We start from the raw sequence: 25,353 nt of genomic DNA on the forward strand, positions 1-25,353 counted from the left end.
GAAATGAAGTTAAGGATGGTGTAACAAGTGATGGAATGTGAGAGGATTAGAGAGCATGTGTGGGATGATATCCTAGTAGAGATGAAAGGGAAGATGTGGAAAGTTGGGTCAGCCATGAAGGGCATAGAATAGATAACCAGTTGTCTATTAAGAGTAAGAGAATGAGTGCCAAGGGAAATGCTGTCGGAGATGGTAGAGGATTAGATCGAGCGATAAGGTTAAGAAAATTTGCAGGTATGCAGTGGGTTTAGCTTACACTGAACACACACCACACCGGTAGAGCTTGGAGATTATGAGAGAAGACTTCGTTTTGGAGTGGACTAAGGGGGACTCTAAAGACAGTCATTGAGTCAAGGCTAAGCTAATGCATTAATGCTCCGAGTTGTCCAACGTGTCGGATAGTGAGAACAGTGCATTCGTAAGATGGGAATTGATGCATACTTGTGGTAGTATTGGCATTGTCAGTGTGTGACTTGGTCTTTCCTGCTCTTGGCACGTATCTTTTTATTCTTTTTGGATGAGACTTAATAGTGCATGAAAAACGCAATGCTGAGCTCATGAATAAAGAGATGTCCATAGTATTTGATGCTCACAGAACAGGAAACGTAAGGGGAGTTGCAAGCATATGTTTCAAATAAATTTCCGTGTTTTAATGTGAAAGCATGGGGCTGAATAATTGTTCTTTTTCAGGTAGGAATAGCACTAGAGACAGGAACATACTGAAGTTCTGTTTTGTTCAGTAGACAGAATGTGCTGTTGTCATGAAACATTTTTTCTCTTGAAAGTTCTTAAAAGTTGTTGAAATATTCTTGAAAGTTCTTCCGTGGTTAACATTCACCTCTTCATTATGTTTCTTCTAGTTGGAGATGATTGAAGAGGGGTCTCCTGGAAAAATTAGGGTCACTGCAAATGCAAATGGCACAGAAATTGTTGAGGAATTCAACACGGTAAGTTTTGTTTTACGTTTGCAAGTCACTTAATACATTTAAACCAGCAAAAAAAAGAAGCTTGAATGTGTAGGGTAGATTTTCTTTATTTAAATGGGAGGAAACAGAGCGAGGCATAAAAGCACTGACACACGCACATGCACGCACACACAATGTCCTTACCCAATCTGTGTTGCTTAGGTGTCTCTCATTAACCTCAACATTTTGTTGCAACCCTTGGAATATTTTCTCATATTTTCACATGCATCTTATCATGGTACGCTTCTCAGACATGTGTCATATTTTTCACTGTCAGTTTTCTGCAAGAAAATGTATGAGCCAAGCGTTGTAACTCGAAGCACTGCGTCTGACATAACATGCTGCAATAACCCGATGGCAATGGCCGTGTGCTTCTGGGCAGGAGGTCATAAAGCTTGATTCTCAACCGAAATGGCTGCATTTCAGTCATGCCAAATGCAAGAGCACTTGTGTACTGAGCTGTGGTTGCATTTTAGATAAACCTGTGGGGCCAAAATTATTCCTGAGGCCTCCATTAGAATATGTTTCATAGCCTCAGTATTGCTTTGGGACGATAAACCACATGAACCACTCGCAACCATTCATCATGTTTTATTAAAGCACGTATTTCAGGTTAAGGGAGCTTTCAGGTTCAGGGGACTTGTGCTCTTTTTACCACATTGTTTTATTTAATTAAGGTGGAACACCTTTCTTCAACAAATGGTAATGGAAAAGCTGCTAATTAGCAGAAGTACACTAATTAACTTTCTAAGCAAGTATATTAAACCACATGTTAAAAGGGAGTTTTGTCCTTGTTGGTGCATGTCGAGCTGATGTTGCACAAAAAATTCTGCAACGAAGGTGGAGACAGAGACAGGCAGGCATAGACAGGCACGCAAGAATGAAACCTTGTATAGCAGGCCAAAATGTGTGCCTCATTTTGCGGGATTATAAATTTAATATGATATTTAAACACCCATGACATTCTGTCACCACATTTGAAAACTTCAAGAACATAAGGGACAGTGTTCAGAGCTTTCATTCGATTGCACAAAGTTTTTCTTTTTTTCTATGCAGAACAAAGTGAAGCAAGTTCTTAATCTACAAGTCTTGATAGAAGAAAGTGCAGACGTTTTCAAAACTAAGCACAATAGACACGGAGGAGCCATATACCTTAAACAACACAATTAAAATATAACCTGTATACTCGTATATGCCTCTAGATGATCATTAACCACTGACTATAGTATGGCGCGCAACTCTGAGAGCTGGCAGTTTTAGAGACGCAGACATACGGACGTGTCTTGTGTTTACCGCGACGTCAAGGTTTCCCCGCTCCCTGTAGGTCGCAGTGTACGTAGCACTGTCGTCTGCGTGCTGAACATCAAAATTGGGCCTCAAAATTAAGGCCACATAGTGTCTACCTCCGCAAAGAGTAAATATTTCTTAAAGCGATTACCACAGCGCATGGGATCAGCGTAATTTTTTTTCCAGGATGAGTGCCTGTCTGTAAGAGAAGAGAGGGGGGCGGGCGTTGGTCTGAAATAATTTTTTTTGGCGGGGGGTGTCGGGATCCCTGGCTTGCTGCGTGGCGACGCGTGGTGATGTGAAAGATTAGTGTATTCACTTCTCTCGTTCTCTGCGGTGTGCCGTGCAGAAGATCTCACAGGGGAGCGCTGCGTTTTGTGCCACATGCTGCTCAACTGCGATGAGTCAATTGGAAAGGGGGCGCGAAAGACCATCGCAATGGAACAGAATCTAAAGGCTGTTGCATCAGATGTTACGTCGCGTGACAAGCCGAAGATTGTTTGTTGTTTTATTCAAATTTCATCATATGCGCAGCCATGTAGCGGTTCCATGGGCTGAAAAGCCGTCTTCTTATTTCCATGTTTACAATTGTGCGGGCATTGGACATATATTGCAGTAGTAAATGACAATAATGGCTATAACGAAGTAACGGATAGAACGAAGTAATGTTGGCTCCCCCTTCAACTTCGTTATAACGAGATTCGAGTGTAGTGTGACGTGTGCCTTGCGGTGTTTGCTAGTGTAGCTTGCTGGCATTGCTTGCTGGCATTGCTTGCTGGCATTGCTTGCTGGCATTGCTTGCTGGCATTGCTTGCTGGCATTGCTTGCTGGCATTGCTTGCTGGCATTGCTTGCTGGCATTGCTTGCTGGCATTGCTTGCTGGCATTGCTTGCTGGCATTGCTTGCTGGCATTGCTTGCTAGTGTAGCTTGCTGGCATTGCTTGCTGGCATTGCTTGCTGGCATTGTGTGCTGGCATTGCTTGCTGGTTGTACTTACAGGTGGTACTTTCCACCAGTGTCTGCTGGTGATGTGCACTGCTCATGTTCACTTTATGGGCACACATTGCTCGTGCAGGTTCTGTTTGCAGTGGGGCGCGAGCCGTGCACGCACAGCCTTGGACTGACCGAGGCTGGAGTGAACGTGAACCCCAAGAACGGCAAGCTGCCAGCGAGGAATGAGCGGACGAATGTGCCTCACATTTACGCTGTGGGCGATGTTCTCGAGGGGCGCCCTGAGCTGACTCCTGTTGCGATCCAGGCGGGCATTCTGCTGGCACGCAGGCTTTACGGCGGCAGCGACGTCCAGGTAAGCGTCATCACAGTCTTCCCTTTGGCGCTTCAGTCAGTAATCTTTTAGACAGAGCTATCCTTTTGTCCCCAACCCACAGAAACTGCTGCTGTAGACTCAAATACTTCTATCTATTAAGTTATGATAATTAAGGGTGATTATAAAATGGAATTCACAGAACTTTTTCCTTAAAGGTTGCCAGCAGGTGGAGACATGATACCACAATAATGCCCTTTTCTGCATGTAATAACTCCTTAAATATTCATTTAAATATGCATTATATTCTCGGCATAAGCATTCAGTTTATTGTCTTCGTGTCATTAGTTCATTAGTGTTGTGTATTGAGCATCATGCCTTTCAAATGCAAAAACGCCCGTGTGCTTGGGTTGTAGTGTACGTTAAAGAACCCCAGGTGGTCAAAATTAATCCGGAGCCCTCCACTAGGGTGTGCCTCATAATCAGAACTGGTTTTGGCACGTAAAACCCCAGAAAGAATTGAGCATCATGCCACATATTTGACAGTTGTATAACAAGCACATCTGTACTATCTTTCTTGAATCACGCAAGTGGTGATTGTGTTGTATATACTTATAGGTAAGGATGAAATAAGTAATTGCTGAAATCGACATTGACATCGTCACTGGCAAAATTTCTGGGTGCTAAACACTAATATATTTCATTGCACGCAAATTTATGGAATGTCATACTGCCAAATGGCAACAACTGTTCATGATATGGAGTTAGATGTAAATTTGGGGCTTTCAGTTCTTAAGTTTCCTAATTTTCAGCAATTTCTGTAAAGAAATTTGAGTGCCTAAACATGGCATCTCATTCCAACAGGCTCTAGAATGCAACTTTTTCTTTTAAAAGTTAGAAATTTCAATCTAATTTGTCCAACTGTTGCCCATTGGGAGCATTTATGTGTTCAACATGTACTATCGACCAAAAAAGTTGAACGGACCAAGGGATCTGACAAAAAGCTGAATATCTCTGCAGCCTCAACACGCAGCCTGGTATTCCCATTTCCAGCCTCTACTGGTATATGCGAACAACATTGTGATGTACGGTTTTACTGGCTACTTTTAATTAAAGGCTGCTCCGATATTTATAGCTTTTTCTGAGATTCCGTGGTCCGTAAACTTTTTTGTTCAATAGTACTTCGGTATGCAGAGGGCTCAAGCTAAAGCCACCTTTTAAAATGGAAAAGTGTGATGTTTATGCTTGAATAGTCTCTTTCAGAGAAGTCCACCATGCGTTTATTAACCTTCTCATAATTCAATAACTTGTGCTGATGTAGAGAAGTGGTCTGCTGTCTATTTAAACATTTGTTCAGATTGGTCACTGTGGCTGAAAGATAACTGCAGTATGGGCCGGACTGCTACATGTGTGTCTTGCTGAAAATTGACGGTTGGTTGCAGAGCAAACAAGTTGTGTGTTAACTTGATGTAAAGGACATTTCCTATTACACACCTACTTCATTATCCTGTGCAGTGTGACTACACCAACGTGCCTACAACTGTGTTTACACCCATCGAGTATGGCTGCATCGGATACTCGGAGGAGGACGCCAATGCCAAGTTTGGAGCGGAAAGCATTGAGGTACGTGCACAGTATCATATGTGAAACAGAGCACAGTGGTACTTTGAATACTCGATGCTGGGGTATCATGCTAAAGTCAAAGAAAAAAAAAATTGGGGGTTTCTTTCTTCCCTTTTCTTTTTTTCCTCGCATGATGAATATGTGTAGCATGTGAGGCAATTTCAAGGCAGTTTTTGTTAGACCCTAGAGAATCAGGAATTCTTTAGCAGTGTTCAGGCAAAGGCATCCTTGACATTAGGGTAGCAACAGGACTTTGTACAAAGTCCCCTTGTCATAAACTCCTTTTCTTTTTTTTTTCTCCAAATTAAAATTAAACCGAAGGGAGCAGCTTTACTGTATTTGTCACCTAAGCTTAGGCCAATCTGTAGACATGAACAACATCCCTTCCTGCTGATCCCTGGTGCAGATTTTCCATACAAGCTTCACGCCACTGGAGTGGACTCTTCCGAAACGTGGAACGGATGCAGGTTACCTGAAGATTGTCTGCCTGATCCCTGAAAACGTGAGTTTGAAGTTTGCTATAGTATTTGAACGTTACACTTGGTGCCTCGCATATGCCCTGCATTTGTAAGCATGCATTTGTTGTATTTGGCGCCTATTTTTGTATTGAAAATAAGATTTAGTCACTTATAATTGTTACGGCTACTCGTTTTTCCATAGCAGTAATAAGAAAGATATTGTAAAATAAGTAAAACCACAGTTTCAGAAAATCTACAGCAGAGTTTGATAATAGAATATTGATAATAGAATAAGTGATGTTCACATATAGTCCCAGACATATTGAAACATGCAGAAACAAAAGTTGAGGGCAGGTTGCACCACACACTATACCGAGTCCCGACATATACGCATATATAATCTATTCTAGACATGTACATGAGGCTGTGATGCAGTTGAAGATGAACAAGCATTGAGATGAAGAAAATACACAGATAACAGAATACACACACAGACACAACAGTCAAAACTAGGCTTCATCGTACAAGGTGAAAAAGGATGAGTATGATACGCATTTTAGACAACGAGCACACACAAATGCTGTAGAACATCTGTAAATAGAAATCGCTTAAACAGAATTGCTGGTTAAATGGCACAGCCTCTATATTGATTGGTTTTTCTTTTTTTCTTCTTTCCCCTTTAAAAAGCCATAACCTGATCTTTATTTTGTGACACCTGTCTTATATGCAGGAAGCCATCCTTCAAAACCAGTGGCAAAAATTCACGCAAGCAAAAATTGATAGACATTTAATGCATATCATGTGCAGCCCAGACAGCTTGGCGGAACTGCCACCTACCCCATAAATGGCCAAAATAAGAATGACAGACATTTCGTACACCTTACAGCGCATTGTTTGAAAACTTGGACTCCACCAGCACGACCTCGTGCTAATTCTGTCACCAATTCAAGCAGGAAGAGCAGTGTTCTTGCTTTGATACGTTGCCGGTGCCTCCTTTAAATCAAAACTAGAAAAGCCTAGTCAATTCAGACGTTGCCTGTGCGCTCAAACAACTGTACAAACTAGCTGCTACATTCCCTTCTTTATTCTTAACATGTCTAACAGTGTTCAGAGGGCGTATGGCATACAGGGGGATCATTTTTAAGTTTTACGGAATTTATAAAAGTCGCCCATGGTTATTGGCAATGAAAGGTTGCCTATGATCCCCTTCACGGAACTCCCGCTCCTTCTTCAATGCCTTGCACTGTGAAGGTTATGGCAGAGCGGGGTGTGCCCACAATGTTCTGCCTACTGAACGTCACCGTGGCGCACAGTTCAAACTTGATTTTGGATGTTCACGGTGACGCCTCTATTTCTGATTTTGGTGTCTACGACGTACCAAATGCGGTTGCCCTCAGTGAGCCACAGTGCGCTCAGTGAGCGGACTCGTCGCGATACCCTGCGGCGGCCGCGATGTCAATGCTACATAGTAGACCGCAGCTACATGCAACTGTAGTGTGTATATGTAGCGATTGCCTTGTGCAAAACTGTGTGAGTGTGCACTCGCGCTCATATGCTCCAGTCTGGCCGTGCTACGTGATGCGGACCGGTTGTCCTGCACCAGCTTGACCGATAGATACTAGCCACATCCAACTTGTGCATCTTGAAGCTCTGTTAATAGCTCAATCCGAAGTGAAGTCTGCCAAGGCATCTAGCCAGGAGCGGCCAGGAGTAAGTTCATGCTGGCAAGTGTACGTGTGGTCTGACCTTCAGCTTTGCATGGTTCGAGGCTAGTTCAGTGTTCATAAGTATTCGAAAGTAGCGAGACCCAACGGCTATGATACCAATAAGCAGTCTGGCCAAAGTTTAGTTCCTATGTGGGCGGACGCTGCCAAGTGTGAGCAGACGATAGTCGGCTTCTTCCGGAAGTACATAATTCTTATTGAAATTCGAGCGCAGATTTTCGCTTACTTCAGCCTGTTTATTAAACTGCATCAATAGATATACACTGTAACGGTAGGGAGAAGCACACTTAGTAGAATACTTGAGGCAACATTATGTTAGTATGTACTGTTCGTTCCACTGACATAGCCAGAAATTATTTTTTGAGTCAAGTCAGGAGCGAAGTCATGTTGCAGTTGTGAACGAAGGGGGATATAGACCTCGATGGCCTGTAGACCTCTGGACCTGGTACTAGTATCTCTTTGGTCTAGATAAAAACTAGAACCCTGGGATATTGTTCAAACCTTTGATGTGGTAATGACTTGTATAATAAGTTGCTGAATGTTCATCAAGCATAACCCTCCACTCCAGATAGCGGATCATTGTTCACATGAGTGAACATATGAACGTTGCAGTCTTTGTCCACACAAGTTGTTTCCTATCATCCCAGTCCAGTGGCACTAACAGCCATGTCTCCAGGGAACTTCAGAAGTGTAATGTGCTGGACAACAATCTCTGTAGTAATGTTCTGTGGCGTCTCCTTTCAGAATCGCATTCTTGGCTTCCACTACCTGGGGCCCAACGCTGGCGAGGTGACTCAGGGCTTTGCTACTGCTATGAAGCTAAACGCCACAAAGGCAGACTTGGATGCCACCATCGGAATTCACCCTACGTGTGCTGAGGTGGGTAGAGTACCTCATATCTTGTTGTGGGCCTTGCCTTGCTTCTAAATTCCTAGGGTTTACTGCTCAGTCATAAAGTGCTTGTGTTTTATAAGTGGGTTACACAATGTCTTTAACATTTATACAGGTGCTGTGCACTGTGTGCGTTTGCTGTAAGCCAGTGCAAACTGCATAAGGGCATACGAAGCACATGGTAACTATGGGGGGACGACAAGGACAGAGGGTGGTCACATGGCTGCTACAAAGTTGCTTGGATGATTATCTGTAGTAGTAGCTGCACGTTAAAGAACCCCAGGTGGTCCAAATTATTCCAGAGTCCCCCACTGCGGCGTACCTCATAATCAGATCGTGGTTTTGGCACGTAAAACCCTATAATTTATATTTAATTTTGTGGTAGCCATCCCAAAGGCGGGAGGTGAAAGGGTGAGTAAGCTGGGGGTGGCACCAGCCCCCTCTCCCCTCCGCCTAACTTGTCTTCAAGTTCTGCCTCACAGCAATATGGGTGGCATTGCCGTGAAGCCGAAGAGAAACCTAGCGACTGCACTGTTACATATGAGCATCTTGTAATATAATATTGCTGCTTCCCTTTTGTAGCAGAGAAGCAAAGTACCAAAGCGCAAAAATTCAATTGCAAGGCAAAATTATTTCTGCATAGTGGGATATCCACATACTACTAGAAGGGCATATGAAGAACGGCTAAGAATGGTCGCGTAGCCACTAAGCGACTGTCATATGCCTAAGATCAATTCTATCCTGAGACGTCATATCAGCGCTTAATTTTCTTTCCTACTGCTGAGTAATCTCACGCCACCTCGTTCTTGTTTCGTGGTATGACAAGGATTGTGGAATAATCAACACATTGCTTCACCGAATTGCTAAAGGGCTGCATTCAGGTATCGCAGCGACCACTTCACTTATTAAAAAATGACGCCAAATGTGTTTGGGTCGTGCTTAAATCACAATGCGGCAATGAAACTTAAATGATTTTGACTAACGGAGGGCACGACGATCACACAGTGCACTTGCTTGACACATACAGTCACTAATTTTATTGCAGCGCGAAGTCTACAGCACCAAGCTAAATGAATCTTGACATCGTAAAAAAACTGCATACCACTATTTATATGACTGCGATACAGCTACGGAACAAACTGACTTAAATGGATATGTGCACCGTACGCGCACGTGTAAACAATTGGCAGCTAGCAGACAACGCGACGCACCATCCATACTATCGTGGTTCAACCAGTGTCCGCCAAGCGGCGACTCCGCTCGATCTTGCCGCTAAGAGCGGCAATTGTTGTCTTCATCGGCCTCCTTTTATATTTGGTGCGCTCCGGTGTTGGCTTCTTGTGCGACAAGTCCAGGGGAATAAAAGAAGTTTTTCTGCCCTGGGGCCTTCGGCTTGGTCGGTTCTTTGTTTTTCATTCGCCAGTTCACATGTTTTATAGCGGACCTAGCCTTGGTGCCTATAATAACAATTTAAAGATTGTTGTGTGCTGCTATTTATGGTTTCAGTTTGAATCAGTAACTTTCTTTTTTTTTTGTTATGTTAATCAACCTTTAACCCCAAGGCCCGTAGCTGTAGTCATCCTTAGTTTATTCCAGTATCGTCAAGGGCAAATTGTACTCATCTATGCTACAGTTTTCTGTGCTTTGCTCGCCAAGATTGAGTCGCATGCGTCTCATCCCACTGCCTATTGCTGAGTTTGAGCGTTTGTGTACAGTATTTTGCAGTTTTACATTTGTTTTGCTGTCATGCATTAAAAAAGTATTATTGAGGACCTTTATGTATATTGGTAGAAAAACTGGTTTGCTCAAAGCATTTCTGTTATTCATTGTCTTCAATGGGGCACTACGTGCAAAACTCGGCAAAGAAAAAACATTTTGGAAATTTATTGGCACTTTTGTAACTTGAGAGTTTAAAGGCTTAAAGCTATATTATACACAGTGTTGCGTTGCACATGCATGCCTATACGTGGTGTTTGCACCTTGCCTAACTTTATGCCATGTTTTTCATCTTGTCGCAGCTCTTCACGACACTGACCGTCAGCAAACGGTCCGGGGCCAGCACCAAGCAGGGTGGTTGCTGAGGTTAAGCCCCATCGCCAAAGTGCGTGGCCGCCTGCCTCCGAGGCACAGCGCACGTTTAACACCCGCAGTGTAGGATTTTAACTGCAAGCTGCTACCTCACCGTGTTGCTTGCATCTGAACGCACTGTGCCACCCGCACACGCCGACACCGGCCTAGCACGGTTGGCAGGCAGGCCCCCCCTTTGGCGATGGGATGAAGCCTTCCCGCACCCAACTACAGGAACAAGCTCGTCGGCTCCACACAATTGTGTGACCTATGACGGCAGTGCCGCGAAACTCAACTCCTGAGAGCGACCTGCCTGATGCCGTCGACGTGGCTCTTCCTACGAGCTCAAGCATGAAGTTGTTAACTTAAAAAAAATTTTTTTTTTGCAATTGCTTTTAACTCTGCGCTGTATACTTGGTTGCGCTTTTCATTAAAGAGTATTTATTTAAGCATAACTTGATTTGTTGGCCTTCATTTCAAGCAGCGCATGAAACACTGCCAGAGAAGAGATGGGACCAGTGCTGTCTGTCAATAAAAATTTTATTTGAGATGTACGTGGTGTATGAGACCAGGGAAACAACAGCAAAAAATGGAGGAAGATTTGCCAGGAAACAATGATTACGGAACTATAGGCGATGAGCTCTAAAGTCCTGTTAATAAAGTAAGTAAACTCATTTCAAAATTTGAAGGTCCTGCCAACTTACAAGTTTGATTTAGGAATTGGGGCTTTTAGGTTCCATGTCCTACAGCAAATACGAACCCAACAAACGACCCACTTTACATAGGCATTTGTTTGTGTGCGTGCGTGTGCGCGCGTGTTGCACATGTCTTTGCATGACAAAATAAGTAAAAGCTTGTGTATGGGTATGCGAAAGACATGTAAATGAGCCTATTAATCGATCATGTGTGCTTGTAAGGTTTATACAGTTTAACGTTCATAAGCGACGTGGCAAAGCAAAACAGTTCGCGTTAATGGTTAGCCAGTGTAGGTAAGCCAAGAAAATAACCCAAGCGACACGATAAAAACGCAAGTCGCGTGATTTCATCTCCTAATGAGCGATCTCGCGGACATTTATTAACCTCCCTGTCCCTTTAACTTCAATTTCGCTGTCGCTCGCTCGCCGAGAAGATACCGAAACCGAAATCGAGTAACTAAAACAATACGCCAAATAATTTTGTTTTATATCAATACGTCTTAGTAAAATGTGTTACTTTATGTCGCAGTTAATGTTTAGCTGTTATTAGAAAGTATATTTAGCTTTCTCTTTGTCAATTTTTTCAATATTTTTTATATATATTTTTTTGTTTCTTGAGCAACTGCGGCTTGCCACTTAGCGGCCGACTCTACATATTTCAACGCGAAAAAACATGGGTGACTCGACGGCAGCGGGAGGTGAGAAGTGCGACAGTTTTTTGTCGAAAATTTCGTCACTTTATCGATTAAACATCATTTGATGCTCAGGGACGACAGGGGATACTCGAAGTTGTCAGTCTTACATTTTTCAAGAGGTGAAGTCTGACAGACGCGAGAAGTATTTTAAGAATGACGAGCTTTTGGTTTGTGTTGGTGTGCGCATCTAATCTCATTTATGTTGTACACTACACGTCATTACAGCCTCCCGGTGTGCATGTTGTCGAGCGTGCCCCTGTGCTGGCTGTTTGAAATGAGCTGCGCAATGCGATTTGATCCGCGCTGTGAACGTAAGCCACGTGTGACTTTATTATCGTCCGCGTTTATTAAAGTGCGCTGCAACCATCGCCATATGCTCCTGGCGCTAAAATGCTGGCGCACAGAGAGTTTGATTGCCACTGAAGACGCTAGCCTTTGTAGCCTGAATGTTGGCTGATTGATCGCACAAGTGGCTTTGAGAAAGGGATGCGTTGGCGGCCGTTTGTCGCAATGAGATTGGGCCTCCCTTGTGCACCGGTCTATTTAAAGGTGGGATTAACAGTGTTTTAACTCTGCGATTTCAAAAGGGCACGGCTGTACTGCTGGCCTGTCATCGCGAATCCTATTTGCCCGAGGAACCAAGCAAACCTTTCCGCTACTGAAAGCAGCGTCGTATGGTTTAGGTCAAGCTGCGTTTTATTATTATTTTGCCAGTTCCCGAAGCGCACATCGGTGACATCTTGGTATCGGTTTTAAGCTCGTTCAGTGTGTCCAAGCGTTTGATCAAGAGACGAAGAAAAATAAGGGCGTTTGTCGCAGTTTAGTTTAAGTTAGACTGGCTAGTTTCGTAGCTAATGTATTGCAGACTTTGAACAGTAATGCTGAATTATAGTATGAGGACACAATGCACCGCTGATCTGGTCATCACTTTCATCATCTCGGGCACTGCAGTAATTGTCATGTCACCTTAAGCTGTAAAGTTAATTTCACTTGATAAATGCTGTTTTGGTACATGAAGCAAGTTAACACAACAAGAATGGGTACAGACATAAAAAGCAGGTGTGTGTGCGACTTCACCATCTATAGCCTTGAAGGTTGCATCATATCTATACTGAATGTTACGTTGACAAAGGACCCAGGTATAAATGGCTCTTACAATGAATGGGTTTGCTCATTCGCACCCAAATTTCAAGTGTAGGTCACATTTCGGGGCTTTTTTTTTTTTTTTTTTTTCCATGTTTGCCAGCAGTGCTTGGTCGTTCATCGGGAATAAATCTGAAGTATGAGTCATCTGCAGCAGTGCCAGGCCGAAATGCACATTTCCCACTGTTGGGTTCCACTGTCTGCTGCTAGGAGCACAAATCTACTGTGCATTCAATTGGCGTTGAGCCTTCGTATGACAATGGCTTCAGTCCTTCCAATAAGAAAAATCTGCATTTTTGTCTGGCATTGTCACATATTCTGTGTACTTTGTCAAGACAGGATACGTAAGTGCTTCATTCAATTGTGGTGTAAAACAAAATGCGCCACGAAAATCCTCATTTGTTTAAAATTTGAGGATCAATAACGCAGTGGTTTAGCCAGAAGAGGCTATTTATTCTTGGCTCACGTATGGATGCAGCATCTTGTGCATTGCAGCATGCGTCTAATCGAGGCACTGCCCATTGTAGTCACCTTGAACACATTGTTTAGCCGTTTTACTGGTTATATTATAATGTGAGTGATTTTAATGGTCTTCGTCTTTCTGGGTTTTTACGTGCCAGAACCAGTTCTGATAATGAGGCACTAATGAGGCATTCTAATGGTCAGAAACAATATTAGGATGAAGGAATGAAAGCTTCATTTTTATGCTGATGCTTCTTAATACCATTGTGGGTCGCCTCTGTTCAGGGGTCCCCTAGGTTTCCTGTTGTGGCTTCCTAAGTGGCATCGAAGAAGCAGAGCAGGTCTAATTCTGTTCCAAGTTAGCCCTGTTTCGAATAAACTCTTGGTGCTACTGTGTATGCCAAAAGTGTTAAAATACAGCACTGTGGCAAGCATTGTGCTATGAAAGATAGAGTTGTGGTACGTCAATAGCTAATTGTGGTGTGTTATGAAAACGTTTTGGTAATATTGTTTGACTTCCTTATTTTACTGTGATCTACAATAAAGACACTTTTGTAGGAAGCGTGATTGCACATTGTGTGCTATAAATGACATCAAGCCTGCTGCCACGTCACAGGTCTATGGTCATGATACTGCAACATCACTTGGCCCTAACTGCACTGGTGGAGTTGCAGCTTCAACTCGTTGCGTATGCTTATGACAGTGTCCTTTAGTGCTTCTGCTGTGTGCACTCAATAATTTGCTGTACTCTGGCTGAACACTGAAGCTTACGGGCTTCTAGCTTCTTGCTGTAGATGAAAAGAAAGGCACCCAGCACAGCCGCCTGCGTAGTGTTTACAAGCTATAAAACAGAACACCCAATTCTCATGTCAAGCACTTCATTTGCAGACCAAACCAATAGAGTAGAGGCTTGGGTGAATAAATATTGACAGGGGAGGCACAGTGCGCAACACAAGGACAAGAGAAGGAAGCAACGCGTGTTTGTGTTTCATTCTCTTGACCTTGTCTTCTGCACTGTGCCCATTATTACAAAGGAATTAGTGTTTAATGTCCCATTCCCTATAGCTTCACAGAGTTTTAAAACCTTTACAGCTTGAAGCTCCACATCTATCTGCCGTTATATCTTGTTTCAGCTCCGGGCCTATCACCACCCATTGACAAGGCGACAGGCGATACCAAAGTCAATGGGCCAACCACAGGAGCCCTGAAGACACTTACAAGTGTCACGCTCACCGGTGATGGGAACGGAAACTCGAACGGGGAAGGCAACGTGCTTGGCTCCGTGAACGGCAGCCCCGTGAAGCGCCAAGACGCATCTGACTCGGAGAAAAGCTTGTCCCTTCTCACAGCCAACGGCGAGGGAGACCAGTCCAAAGCAGTTTCGTCACCAGAGCACTTCTCCACTGCTGATGAAGGTGACATTGGCGAGGAGACTGCTGATGGCGACTCTGAGGAGGACAGCTTTCTTTCAAGAGAGACAGGTATGACTCTCACTTCTTAAGCATACGCCACGTGAGTCGGGAAGAATGCATAAGCTCTGTATAGGTTATGCATGCTTCACTGCAGTGCAGGAAGCCTACGCTGAACCTGCTAGTGAAGTGGTGCAGCGTTTTGAAGACTATAGAAAACATTACGGTGTTTAGGGTGAGCACACGAAGAGATACAAACAAGACACCACAGCACACTGCAATGTTTTTACATTTCTTTACTAATGCGCCCTATAATTGGCATTTTCAGTAACTGCGCCTGCTATTGATTGTCGTTGTCAAAGGGGTTATTTTCAGAGGATGGGTGGTTCTGCAAACCATTATGACCTCCAATATCTCAAAATGGTTGGCTGAGGTGCATGCATCAAAACTGTGTTTCAGCACAAGAGTGGCGCAGTGGGTTCCTTCTTGCTTCGTCAATTGTCAGATCAAGCGAATTGTTGTTTAATTTCGGCTAAACTGACAACTTTCTTTAGTTGTATTATATTAAGCTAGGGACAATTAGAAAATATCACACACTTGAAATTAAATGGCGACACATAATAGTGATACTCAATCATGACCGCTTATTTTTGTAATGTTGCAGCGTACATTACACTGCCTATATTTGATTAGACATGAACCCTTTGTTTTGCCCAAACAGAAGATGTACAGTCTGATACAGAATCGGAAGGCGTCGGCGAAGGCTTGGAGCTAAGGAACGTCTGTGGTGACGCCAGGCACGGAATGCCGATGGCTGTGAAGAGGGTTCGCAAAGAGAACCCTGAACTTCCTGAAACAGTAACTGTATTGAAGACACAGGAAGGCTCCGTGGTCTATCTGGTGGGGACTGCACACTTCAGTCTCGAGAGCCAGGAAGATGTGGCGAAGGTAGGTTTATGTCAAGTCTAGATTGAGTTAGGCTAGTCAATCTAATCTTTTTGTGCCGTATGGCATAAATAAAAGAGTTGCATTGAAAGCATAGCAAGCTGCATAAAATTGCATGATTTGTTTAAACAATTTAGAATATTGAATTGTCTGAGTGGTTTACGGCAAGATTAATTAAGATAATAATCAAATCTCTCTGGACAGAGCAGTTGATTACAAAGCAGTTTCGTTTCAACTGTAGCCTGCAGTGGCAGAGTGTAGTCCGTAACTGAGAAATGAATACTCACTGCAGTGGCTCAGTGGCTATGGTGTTTCTTTGCTGATCATGAGGTTGCTGGTTCGATTCCCAGCCATAGCGGCCGCATTCCGATGGTGGCAAAATGCAAATACACTAACCTATTTAGATTTAGGTGCATGTTTAAGAACCTCAGGTGGTCGAAATTAATCCTGAGCCCTCTGCTAGGCATCTCATAGCCCCATTGTTGCTTTGGGAGCTTAATCACCATGAATCACTCAAATACTAAATAGTGAATATGACTTTTAATGTAAGTGTGACAGCTTTGAATTTATGCAGCTGGAAATAGCAGTTGCTTTCTATAACTGTTGATGATTTTGTGCAATATTTTGTAAAAAGGAGCTTTGCGAGGCATTATTATTATTTTTTTTTCTGGTTTCATACATGTGCTTTCCTCTTCCAGACAATCCAAGAAACTCAGCCGGATGTTGTTTTGATAGAACTGTGCAAGAGTCGGCTAAACATATTGTCCTTTGATGAGGAGGTTATTCTAAAAGAGTCCCAGAGCATGAACATGGAGAAAATGATGACGACAATCAAGCAGGTTGGTGTCCAATTAGTGGGGGTGTTAGGTAGTGCTTTCATATATCTTTGCACATTTGGGTTTCGATTAGTTCATTTCATCTGTGTTTTTGGAATACTTCATTGTAAGCAAGATGCGTATCTTGTTAATGCGCTATGAATTTTTTGCACGAGTCTAGCCAGCACCCTTTTGTATAGTAGTTTGCAAACTTTTCGCTCCAGCTCGTGTGAGATTTTAGAGTTTGTTATGTTATTTTAATTTTTTTTAAATAGGAAGTAGATGTGTAGCATTGACCTTTAGTTTGGTTTGTTAATTTTAGTGTGGTTTATTTCCTTCACCTTGGTATCTTTATTCTTCCATAATGTGAATGCTTGGATTTGTTGGTGTGATGGCGGTGTCAGACGATACAAATGAGAGTTAATCCAGTGTGTGATTTCAACTGTATTAGCTGTTATAAGGACTTTCCAGCTACATTCGCATTTTCACTGTAGGTTGCCAGCATAGGATGCAGCTGCAGTATTTCCCCAGTAACGATCATCATCATCATAATATAAACGCAGGAAGAACTACACAAATCACTTTTCTCCACATGTGCCCCCTGCACGGCAATGCACTTTTTGTACCGTGCAGTCAGCTTCTGTATCTCATGCACAAAAAAGGTGTTTAGTTGCTCACAAAGCCTCATCTGTGTAGCTTGCTAGATCTCGTCATCTGACCTGAACTGATGACCTTGCTGCACCTCCTTCAAAGGACCACTGATGTGCTAATTCGATCAAAGCCAAGCCAGTACACATGTCTACTGTTGGCCTTGATTTATGAGGCCTGATATTGTGCAGTATGAGCATCTCCTTATACTCGTCACTTCTTTGTGGACGGGATTCAGAAGCTGATTTCACGATTCGCAAAGTGCTTTACCTTGCAGGGGGTGTATGTGGAAAAGTGATATACTCCTCCTTGTGTGGAAATAAATATGTTACGTGAAAATTGACTTTATTTTTTAATTTACCCTCGTACAATTTCAGGAAGAACCAATTTCGAGCCTGGCACCTTCCCTTTTGAGAATTAACATTCTTACCAGCTATGCTGCCAAGAGTTTGAGAGAGTCCAAGCATAAACGGCAAGCTATACTTTACAGTGCAGTTGGTGAGATACTGATAAACCAGACACAAGGTAAAGGAACCATAATTAAAACTTGTAATGTTAAGTGCAGGATAGGAAAGCGGAGAAAGGAAATGCCGTGGTGGTTCTGAGTAGGATATTCGGGCTGTGCTGTGCGTCTCTCTCTTCACATTTTTTCAACTGATACTTCACGAACAAGAATGAATTATACTCTGCATAATAAATGAACCAGCTGTTACTGTTGCTGCTTTGAACTTTGGGTGAAAATGTACCTTATTCCGTCTGTGATCGGTGCTTTCTTAACACTTTTGTTTTGTTCTTCTCTTAGAACGGCCTCGTCCAAGGCATCATGTACATCCTCTTGCTCAGCATGTCGGCGCACCTTACGCGACAACTGGGGATGGCACCCGGGGGAGAGTTTCGCAGAGCAGTGCAAGAGGTAAGCTTAGTTGCACTGTGACTTTTGAGCTTTTAGCCCTCGCCCAATGTGTGTGTGGGAGCCTTGTGACATCTCTACAGTAATGCTGTTCTCCCTGCCTTTGTCAAAAGAAGGCATTACTTCCTAGACCTGCTAGCTGAGTTTAGGCTTATTATAATGGGTTTCTTGGGCAAGTTGGTTGATATTTGTTGAAGCCATTGTAGTGTACTTAAAGCAAACAATAAGAACAGAGGACAGACCACGAGCACTACAATCACAACTGATTTATTGAAGTTGTGGGGTCTTAGGGTCTCACAGGAGACCGACCACCGCGAATTCGAGCGTAGCGAGCCACAGGGCCACTTCAGCCGTCGCCTCCAGCATCGCTGCGCGCGAGCTCAGGCTGCAAGGGGCTACCGAGCGACACACGCAAGAACGCACGGAAACCGTTTATTGTCTCCGGCGGCACCAGCACTGCACAAATGCCCGAGCAGCGGGGTACCAAAGGGGTCCCGCACCGAGGTACCAAAGGGGTCCCGCACCGAGGGCGAAAATACAGACACTGGCACCTATAGCACATCGCTGCGAGAGCACAGGCTTAAGCTGGGACACGCCGCTAGGAAAAGTCCCGGCGGCTGTGCTACTTGCTCTGGCAATAACCAATAGGCCAACTTGCGGGAGCTCGGGCAATCTCTTTCGGCAAGTGCTGCTCGGCGTGGTACGACCTCGCGCGAGTAGGCACCGCTCTTTGGCTTAGCGTCAGGAAAGGATCAGCACAAAGTATGCGCTCCCCGCACGGGCAAAGGCACCGTGCGCGAGCTCAAATCCTAGCCACAAAGGTGTCGGCGGACGAGAGGAAAGCATGTACGTACCCTGCGCTGGTCCCGGAGATAAGAGCAACTTGCAGCCGAACGCGGCCGCGTAGTGACGTCAGCGGCCCGCCCCCACCGCAAACCACCGCATGTGGAGTGCCACCGCTGAAACCAGTTGGGAGAGGGCGGGGATAGGTGGGGGACGGCAGACAGGTGAAGCCCGCACAAATGGCGCCGGCGCATCCCTCAATCCCCACAAAGTTCCCCAGCTGAGCAGGAAAAACATACAGAATAATGCACATGCATAAGGGTCAGCGCGATGAAGAAAAAGAATCGAAGACCCGAATTTCACTTTCAAATAGGCAGACAGTTGTGTTGCTGACGCTATCTGTGCCTCTTTTTTCTGATATGGAAAGCCTACGAAAGTGTGTGCAGTGGTTTCTTTGCTTCTGCCCAGAATCTTTATCTTGTAAAACTGAGGCTCTCACTTACAGGCCAAGCAATGTAAAAAAAAGTCAAGCTGCTGCTTGACTGTTTTAGTGCCTCGGGATATCAACAATGAACCCCCACCCCCGTTCATTGTTATTAACCGTTCAACCTGCTGCCAAGCATTATGGTTTTACATGACTGTGTAGGATCAACGTTAGTCATAATTATGACTGGGAATATATTATAAGTTCAAATTTTAGCGTCTGTGATCCTCGTGGCAGACATAACCTTGCCTACTGTCAGCAGCCATGGCATATATTCTGCTACTGAGTGTAAGGTTTCGAGTTTGATTCCTGATCGCCGCATTCCATTTGGGGTGGAATGTAAGAACACTCATGTACCATACTTTGGTTGCACGTTAAAGAACCCCATGTGGTCAAAATCCATCCACAGCCTTTTACTACCTACTGTGTCTGTCACGGCTTGCAAGTTGCTTTGGGACGTTAAACTCCGTAAATTTTAATTTAGACATAACCTCACTTTTTTTTGTTTGTTGAAAAGTGGTGGATGTAATGCAGAAGGGATGTTGTGCATGTGATGCCACTAAATGCACTATATGTTATACCGTCTCCTCCTACTTTTGTTCATTGCAATCATTAGGCAGAGAAAGTGAAAGGCTGCCTGATCCACCTTGGAGATCGTCCGCTGCAGATCACACTTCAGAGGGCCTTGGCTGCACTGAGCGTCTGGCAGAAGCTGCGCCTAGCGTGGCACATGATCACAGCCAAGGATCCAATCAGGCAAGCAAATTTGTCTGAATCTCTTGTTTTGGAAGCGTGAAACTCTCACATCACGCCCATTCTTGTGTTATTACTTGGCCCAAAATGGAAATTGTCTTTCAGTTCAGCGAATAAATCACTATGCTTTCAATGATAACTGATAACTGTAGTTGTCTATTTTAATTGCGATAAATTTTACCCACGGAATGTCTAATCATGATTCCATGTTTTTTTATGTGTGCCACGATGAGCAAGAGTGTTCTGAGCATTTGTGTAAAGAAGTTATAAACACTTTTCCTCTGTTGGTTTCTTGTCCATATGTAGTAAAAAGGTAGATGTTAGTTGCTTGCGCTTGGTGACATGGGCATGAATGTTTATTTTAAATGAAACAGGGTGTCTATACAATCAACTCTCAGCCTTGTTTATTATATTCTATTTGTGGAAGAAACAAGTTCAAAGAAGGGCGAGGCGTGCTTCTGACATGATCGTGTTCTTGGCTGCATGCAGTAAGGAGGAGGTGGAGCGCTGCAAGAAGCAGGACTTGCTGGAGGAAATGCTGGCCGAGATGACGGGCGAATTCCCAGCTCTGAGCAAAGTGTTTGTGCGGGAACGGGACATCTTCCTGGCCTACTCCCTACGGCTCGCTGCCAGCCCCATGCCTTGCATGAATAACCCTTCAGGTGAGTGGAGTGTTTTCTTCAAATCCACGCTTCCCTAATGTGTGGTCACTTCAACCGCGCGGTTCCTTCACCGCAGTGCATTTGGCATTACCACGAAGTGTTCCCGTTGAAATGCGGTGTAGGCTTCACGACAATACAAATAGCGTTGCTGTGAACTGTCATTGTGTTTTAACAGAGCATGACACTGAGACGGGCAATGACAGCATACAAAAGTGCTTCAAGAGCTTTGCTTTGGGGAAGTGACGCGTGGGCCTGCTTATATAAAGATGGTAGCGTTGTTGCATGCAGTGTTCTTTTTTTTTTTTAGTTCTACCCGCCGTGTAGCGGCTATGGTGTTCTGCTGCGGATCATAAGGCCGTGAGTTTCAAATCCCAGCCGCGGCAGCTGCATTCTGACGGGGGAGGAATACAAAAGTGCATGTGCACCGTGCTTTGGGTGCATTTTAAAGAACAGTAGGCAGTCAAAATTAATCATATTTAACCAATTAACCATACAATGCCCCTCATAACCCACTGTACAGTTTCATTCCATTAAGCCGCACAATTTCTTAGTTGAATCTTTTGTTTTTAAGGGATTGCATGTAAGAGTGTGGGTGAGATGTGCAGACTTTCATTATGTACACTAAAGTAAGCGTATGATGTGTGTGCGTGCATGCCTTGCATCCAGTTACTCTTCATTCTGTTCAATAAATTGTTGGCTAACTGGGTCTGCAGGTGAGCAGCCAACAGTTGTGGTTGGTGTTGTGGGCATTGGCCATGTTCCTGGCATTGTGGAGAACTGGGACAAGGTGTCTGATGTTGACATTCCTCCCATTATGAGGTGAGCTCACTCTCATTTGCTGTGCCTTAGGATCACTGCTCTAACTCGTCAGCATATATCCACTACACTTAGCCTGGTCCTCAAACTGGCTTATACGATTATGGCTTATTTCTGCGTCAGAAAAAAAACATTGGGCGCATGTTATTGCCCACATGCTTTAAATAAACATTCTGAAAAATGACTGTATCATGAAATAAAAATGTCCATAGTATTGTGTAGATTTCCTGTACCTGTAGTAACCAAAGATATGGTAAGATAGTAAACTGGGAATACATACACGTGTGTTTAAAATGTCATGATTCATTCATGTTTGGTGCACTTTGTTCATCTGTTCATGTTAACATTTGAACAATATGCTCTTTTGACATTTAGTTTGTCGGTTTGAATAGTGTGTGGTGTTATGTCATTACATGCTTTACCTAATAGCCTAGATACAATCTAACCTCGATATCATGAAAACGGATATAACAAATTATTGGATGTAACAAAGTACATTGTAAAGGGGCTCTGAAACACTTTTTGAACATAGTAAAAAAAAATGTTGCCAATATGTCAGCAAGGCTCCTGTAAACATGTGAGCTAAATATGTATTAGTGCACTGCATGCAGCAGGGAACTCATAAACTCGTGTCAAAAGCAGTGGACAGACGCTTGCTCTCGCATCTGCAATGCCATCATGGAAAGCTGATCGAAAGCAGCTGCTGACCAGCACTATTGGCTCATTTAGTGATCGCTAGAACATTCTCAGTAATACTTAATTGCTAATTTTGAGTTAAATGAACAAAAAATATGCTATCTCTAATAATAAATGAAAAATATGCGGTCTGCGATCTCAAAAAGACTGAAAAGTCATTTCATCTTTGCACTGTGCGTATCTGCATCTGCTGCATATGGCCACTGAGATGGTAGCGGTGTGCTGCATAGCGTAGTCTACCGCGGCCGCCATGGGGGGCCGCGCCAAGTCTTTTCACCGCCACAACACAACTTTTGGCCAGGGCTCTGCCTGCTTGGCTTCTCCACTTTGTTTAGCTTCCAGCGCACTAGCAGAGACGAAAAGCGAGAGAAAGCCAGGTATCGGTGTGATAACTCCACTTATAGTTGAAGGATTAGAATTTTTTTTTTGGCATGAGATTCGGTAGGATGACATACTTTAATAGTGAGGCCATTCTATGATTAGTTAGAAAAGTGTTTCAGGGCCCTTTTAAGTGTTTCCTGCCAATATGAGTGTGTAGCGAATATATGCTTATAATGAATATCGGATCTAACAAAGGTATTTTTGTGTCAAATGTGACTTCATTATAACGAGGATTCAACTGTAATAGAATGTTGTGTTGCTGAAATGGTGTACACCCATTGCTGTGGCTCAGTGTCTATGGTGTTTTGCTTCTGAGCGTGTCGCTGTGTTTGATTCCCGATTGCGGCGGCCACATTTCAGTGAGGGCTGAATGTGAAAATGCTCATGTACTAAGCTCTCGATAGACATTAAGAAATCTAAGGTATAATCAAAAATAATTCTAAGTCCTTTACTACGGCGTCTTTTTCATAGTGCCTGTGTTGCTTTGGAATATTTATCCTAAATAGTCAGTGGAGTAGACCACTCAAGCAATAAATATTAAAACCCGCCGTGGGTGGTTGCTCAGTGGCTATGGTGTTGGGCTGCTGAGCACGAGGTCGTGGGATCGAATCCCGGCCACGGCAGCCGCATTTCGATGAGGGCAAAATGCGAAAGCACCCATGTTCTTAGATTTAGGTGCACGTTAAAGAACCCCAGGTGGTTCAAATTTCTAGAGTCCCCCACTACGACGTGCCTCCTAATCAGATCGTGGTTTTGGCACGTAAAACCCCATAATTTAATTTTTTAAATAAATAATAAAAAAAAAAAACTATGACCATGCAGTTGCCTTATTGTGTTCATTGCATCACATCACTGCTGGTTAAGAGCTGCCGGTAGCTGCATAAAGTATTTGCACGAATACTGTGTGTCTGAAAATTAGCGGCGCAATGGAAGTGGTGGTCTTAATATTTCAAGTTTTTCTTACCGCAGCGCAGTGATCATTACAGAAGATGCTGAAAATGTCCACCACTGTCTTGAAGACTTATCTGTACATGACGCTGTAAATTGTTAAACACTCGGTGGAGGGTTACTGGAGTTATCTGTGCAGTGCTCTGGGTAATGGCTGTCTGTAGCTCCTGCAGTGTGGGAGGATTGTTCTCATACACTTGTCCTTTGAGTGCACTCATCCACAGACGTTATCGGACTAACTCGTGCTATCATATCGCACGTGAAACTGCAATGTCATTCACAATGATCATCATATTTTGGTTTATTTTCTCACTGCACGGTTACTTTTCAGGCACCCTGTACAATGGGAGGTCCTTTTTTTTTTTTTGCAGAGTTATTAGTCCTTGTTAAGAACCTTGCTATATATGGTTTTATGCAATGTGAACATTTTTTTTCCTCTAAAAATTTTTGTACATCAAAATACAGCGAGCTGAGCCACTTGGTGACTAAGCTCTGTAGGAAAGTCGATGTCGATGACAGCCGACACTCGTATTAATGTTGACGCAATGTGCAGAAAAATTCCTAGGAACAAAAAGTGAGTTGTCGTGTACTCTTCTGACGATGTTTGCATTTTGTATTTACCTCTCAGTGCATTGCTAGTAATGTTTCTGTGTCATATTTAATTCGTTGCAGAATTCCGGAACCCTCACTACCGTCCAAGATGCTCAAGTTCGGCATCAAGGCCTCCCTAATCTCAGCTGGTCGCGTGGGGGTGTTGGAAAGCGCTGCCTCCCTCCGTCACCCAAAAACCCATCGAATGGGTTCACGCGTTCTACCCTCACTAGACACCGAGACCGCCCTAAATATGAAAACGGGCGACCAATGTGGAAAGCAGGTCTCTATCTGCTTTCAATAGAAGTGTGCGAGAACGATGTGTCGCCTAGCTTCAGCATATCGCCTGTTATTAACAGTAGAATGAAAACGGGGTGCCAGCCTGGCCATCTCGGGGTTTGTTACTGGTCACGATGGAAGCGAGGAACCTTTCACCGTTGTTGATTCTTTTTTTGGGATCTATACGTGCACTCAATCGTTCATTGTGCATCACCAAATTTGCGGACCTCCCACATGGTTCCAAAGCAGCACTGTCGATCATGTTGGTGCTCCATTAAGCCGTTTAAAGAAAATGCTTGTGATATGTCACTATACTGATCTTGTTTCCGTCAAGCACCACTGTCCGTTGGTGGGTTTTTAGCATAAATGAGAGTGAGAAATGGTGGTACTTGCTGTGTCTGCTTCTTGCAACCTTGGCTTATATATACCTTGTAGTTCCATTGCCTTTTTCATTTCTTTCCTTTTCTTTAAAAAAAAAAAACTTTTTTGCACAGCCTATTGCTGTTTCATGTTTCAAAGCAGTGATAGGCAGCCACAAGTCTACACAGTCCCTTTACTCCTCTCCCCCACTTTCTTCTTAACTTGTTTGGCACTTTTATGTGTTTGTACGTATATCTGAAATTTTGTTGTGCCTACTACATCACAAGTGGCATGTCATGAAGAATAAAGTGTATTGTATTTATTACCTGGTGGTGGTGGTTTTTCTTTCACCGTTAAATAGACATGTCCTTTAAGAAGAAACTCGGCATTGCGTGAATGTGACGACAATGACAAGGTACGTCTGTCACAATATTGTTTTGCGTTGATATAAGCTTGTTTTTCGGAGTGACTGAATAAATCCAGAGCATGCGTCATACCTAATGCTTCCTGAGCATTTGGGGACAATAAAGCTTTCAAGTAAGTCGGTGCTGGAACTAAAGAACACTGATGAAATGCAATTTGGAGTGAACATTTTAATT

The 25,353-nt window shown here is 43.6% G+C and overlaps 2 protein-coding genes across 3 annotated transcripts in view; both read left to right on the forward strand.

The window, feature by feature from the left end:
- The window catches only part of LOC119461128 (thioredoxin reductase 1, cytoplasmic), a 29,372-nt gene extending 18,638 nt beyond the window's left edge, over window positions 1-10,734 (forward strand). For both annotated transcript variants that reach the window (XM_037722332.2, XM_037722333.2), the window contains 6 exons: window positions 861-947; window positions 3,328-3,558; window positions 5,032-5,139; window positions 5,546-5,641; window positions 8,066-8,200; window positions 10,231-10,734. In XM_037722332.2, coding sequence (XP_037578260.1) covers window positions 861-947; window positions 3,328-3,558; window positions 5,032-5,139; window positions 5,546-5,641; window positions 8,066-8,200; window positions 10,231-10,293 — 720 coding nt within the window. In that variant the 3' untranslated portion in view covers window positions 10,294-10,734. The remainder of the gene's footprint in view (window positions 1-860; window positions 948-3,327; window positions 3,559-5,031; window positions 5,140-5,545; window positions 5,642-8,065; window positions 8,201-10,230) is intronic.
- A 1,206-nt stretch (window positions 10,735-11,940) lies between these two features.
- LOC119461130 (traB domain-containing protein-like) lies at window positions 11,941-24,858 on the forward strand. Its single transcript, XM_049671766.1, is given in 10 exon segments — window positions 11,941-11,980; window positions 14,408-14,755; window positions 15,405-15,631; window positions 16,327-16,467; window positions 17,894-18,004; window positions 19,885-20,024; window positions 20,511-20,683; window positions 21,397-21,502; window positions 24,197-24,260; window positions 24,262-24,858. Coding segments are annotated over 10 exon segments (1,434 nt in total). The 5' UTR covers window positions 11,941-11,943; the 3' UTR covers window positions 24,349-24,858.
- Window positions 24,859-25,353: the final 495 nt, after the last annotated feature.

The sequence above is a fragment of the Dermacentor silvarum genome, chromosome 8 (genome assembly GCF_013339745.2).
Source record: "Dermacentor silvarum isolate Dsil-2018 chromosome 8, BIME_Dsil_1.4, whole genome shotgun sequence".
In the NCBI taxonomy this organism is placed as follows: domain Eukaryota; kingdom Metazoa; phylum Arthropoda; class Arachnida; order Ixodida; family Ixodidae; genus Dermacentor; species Dermacentor silvarum.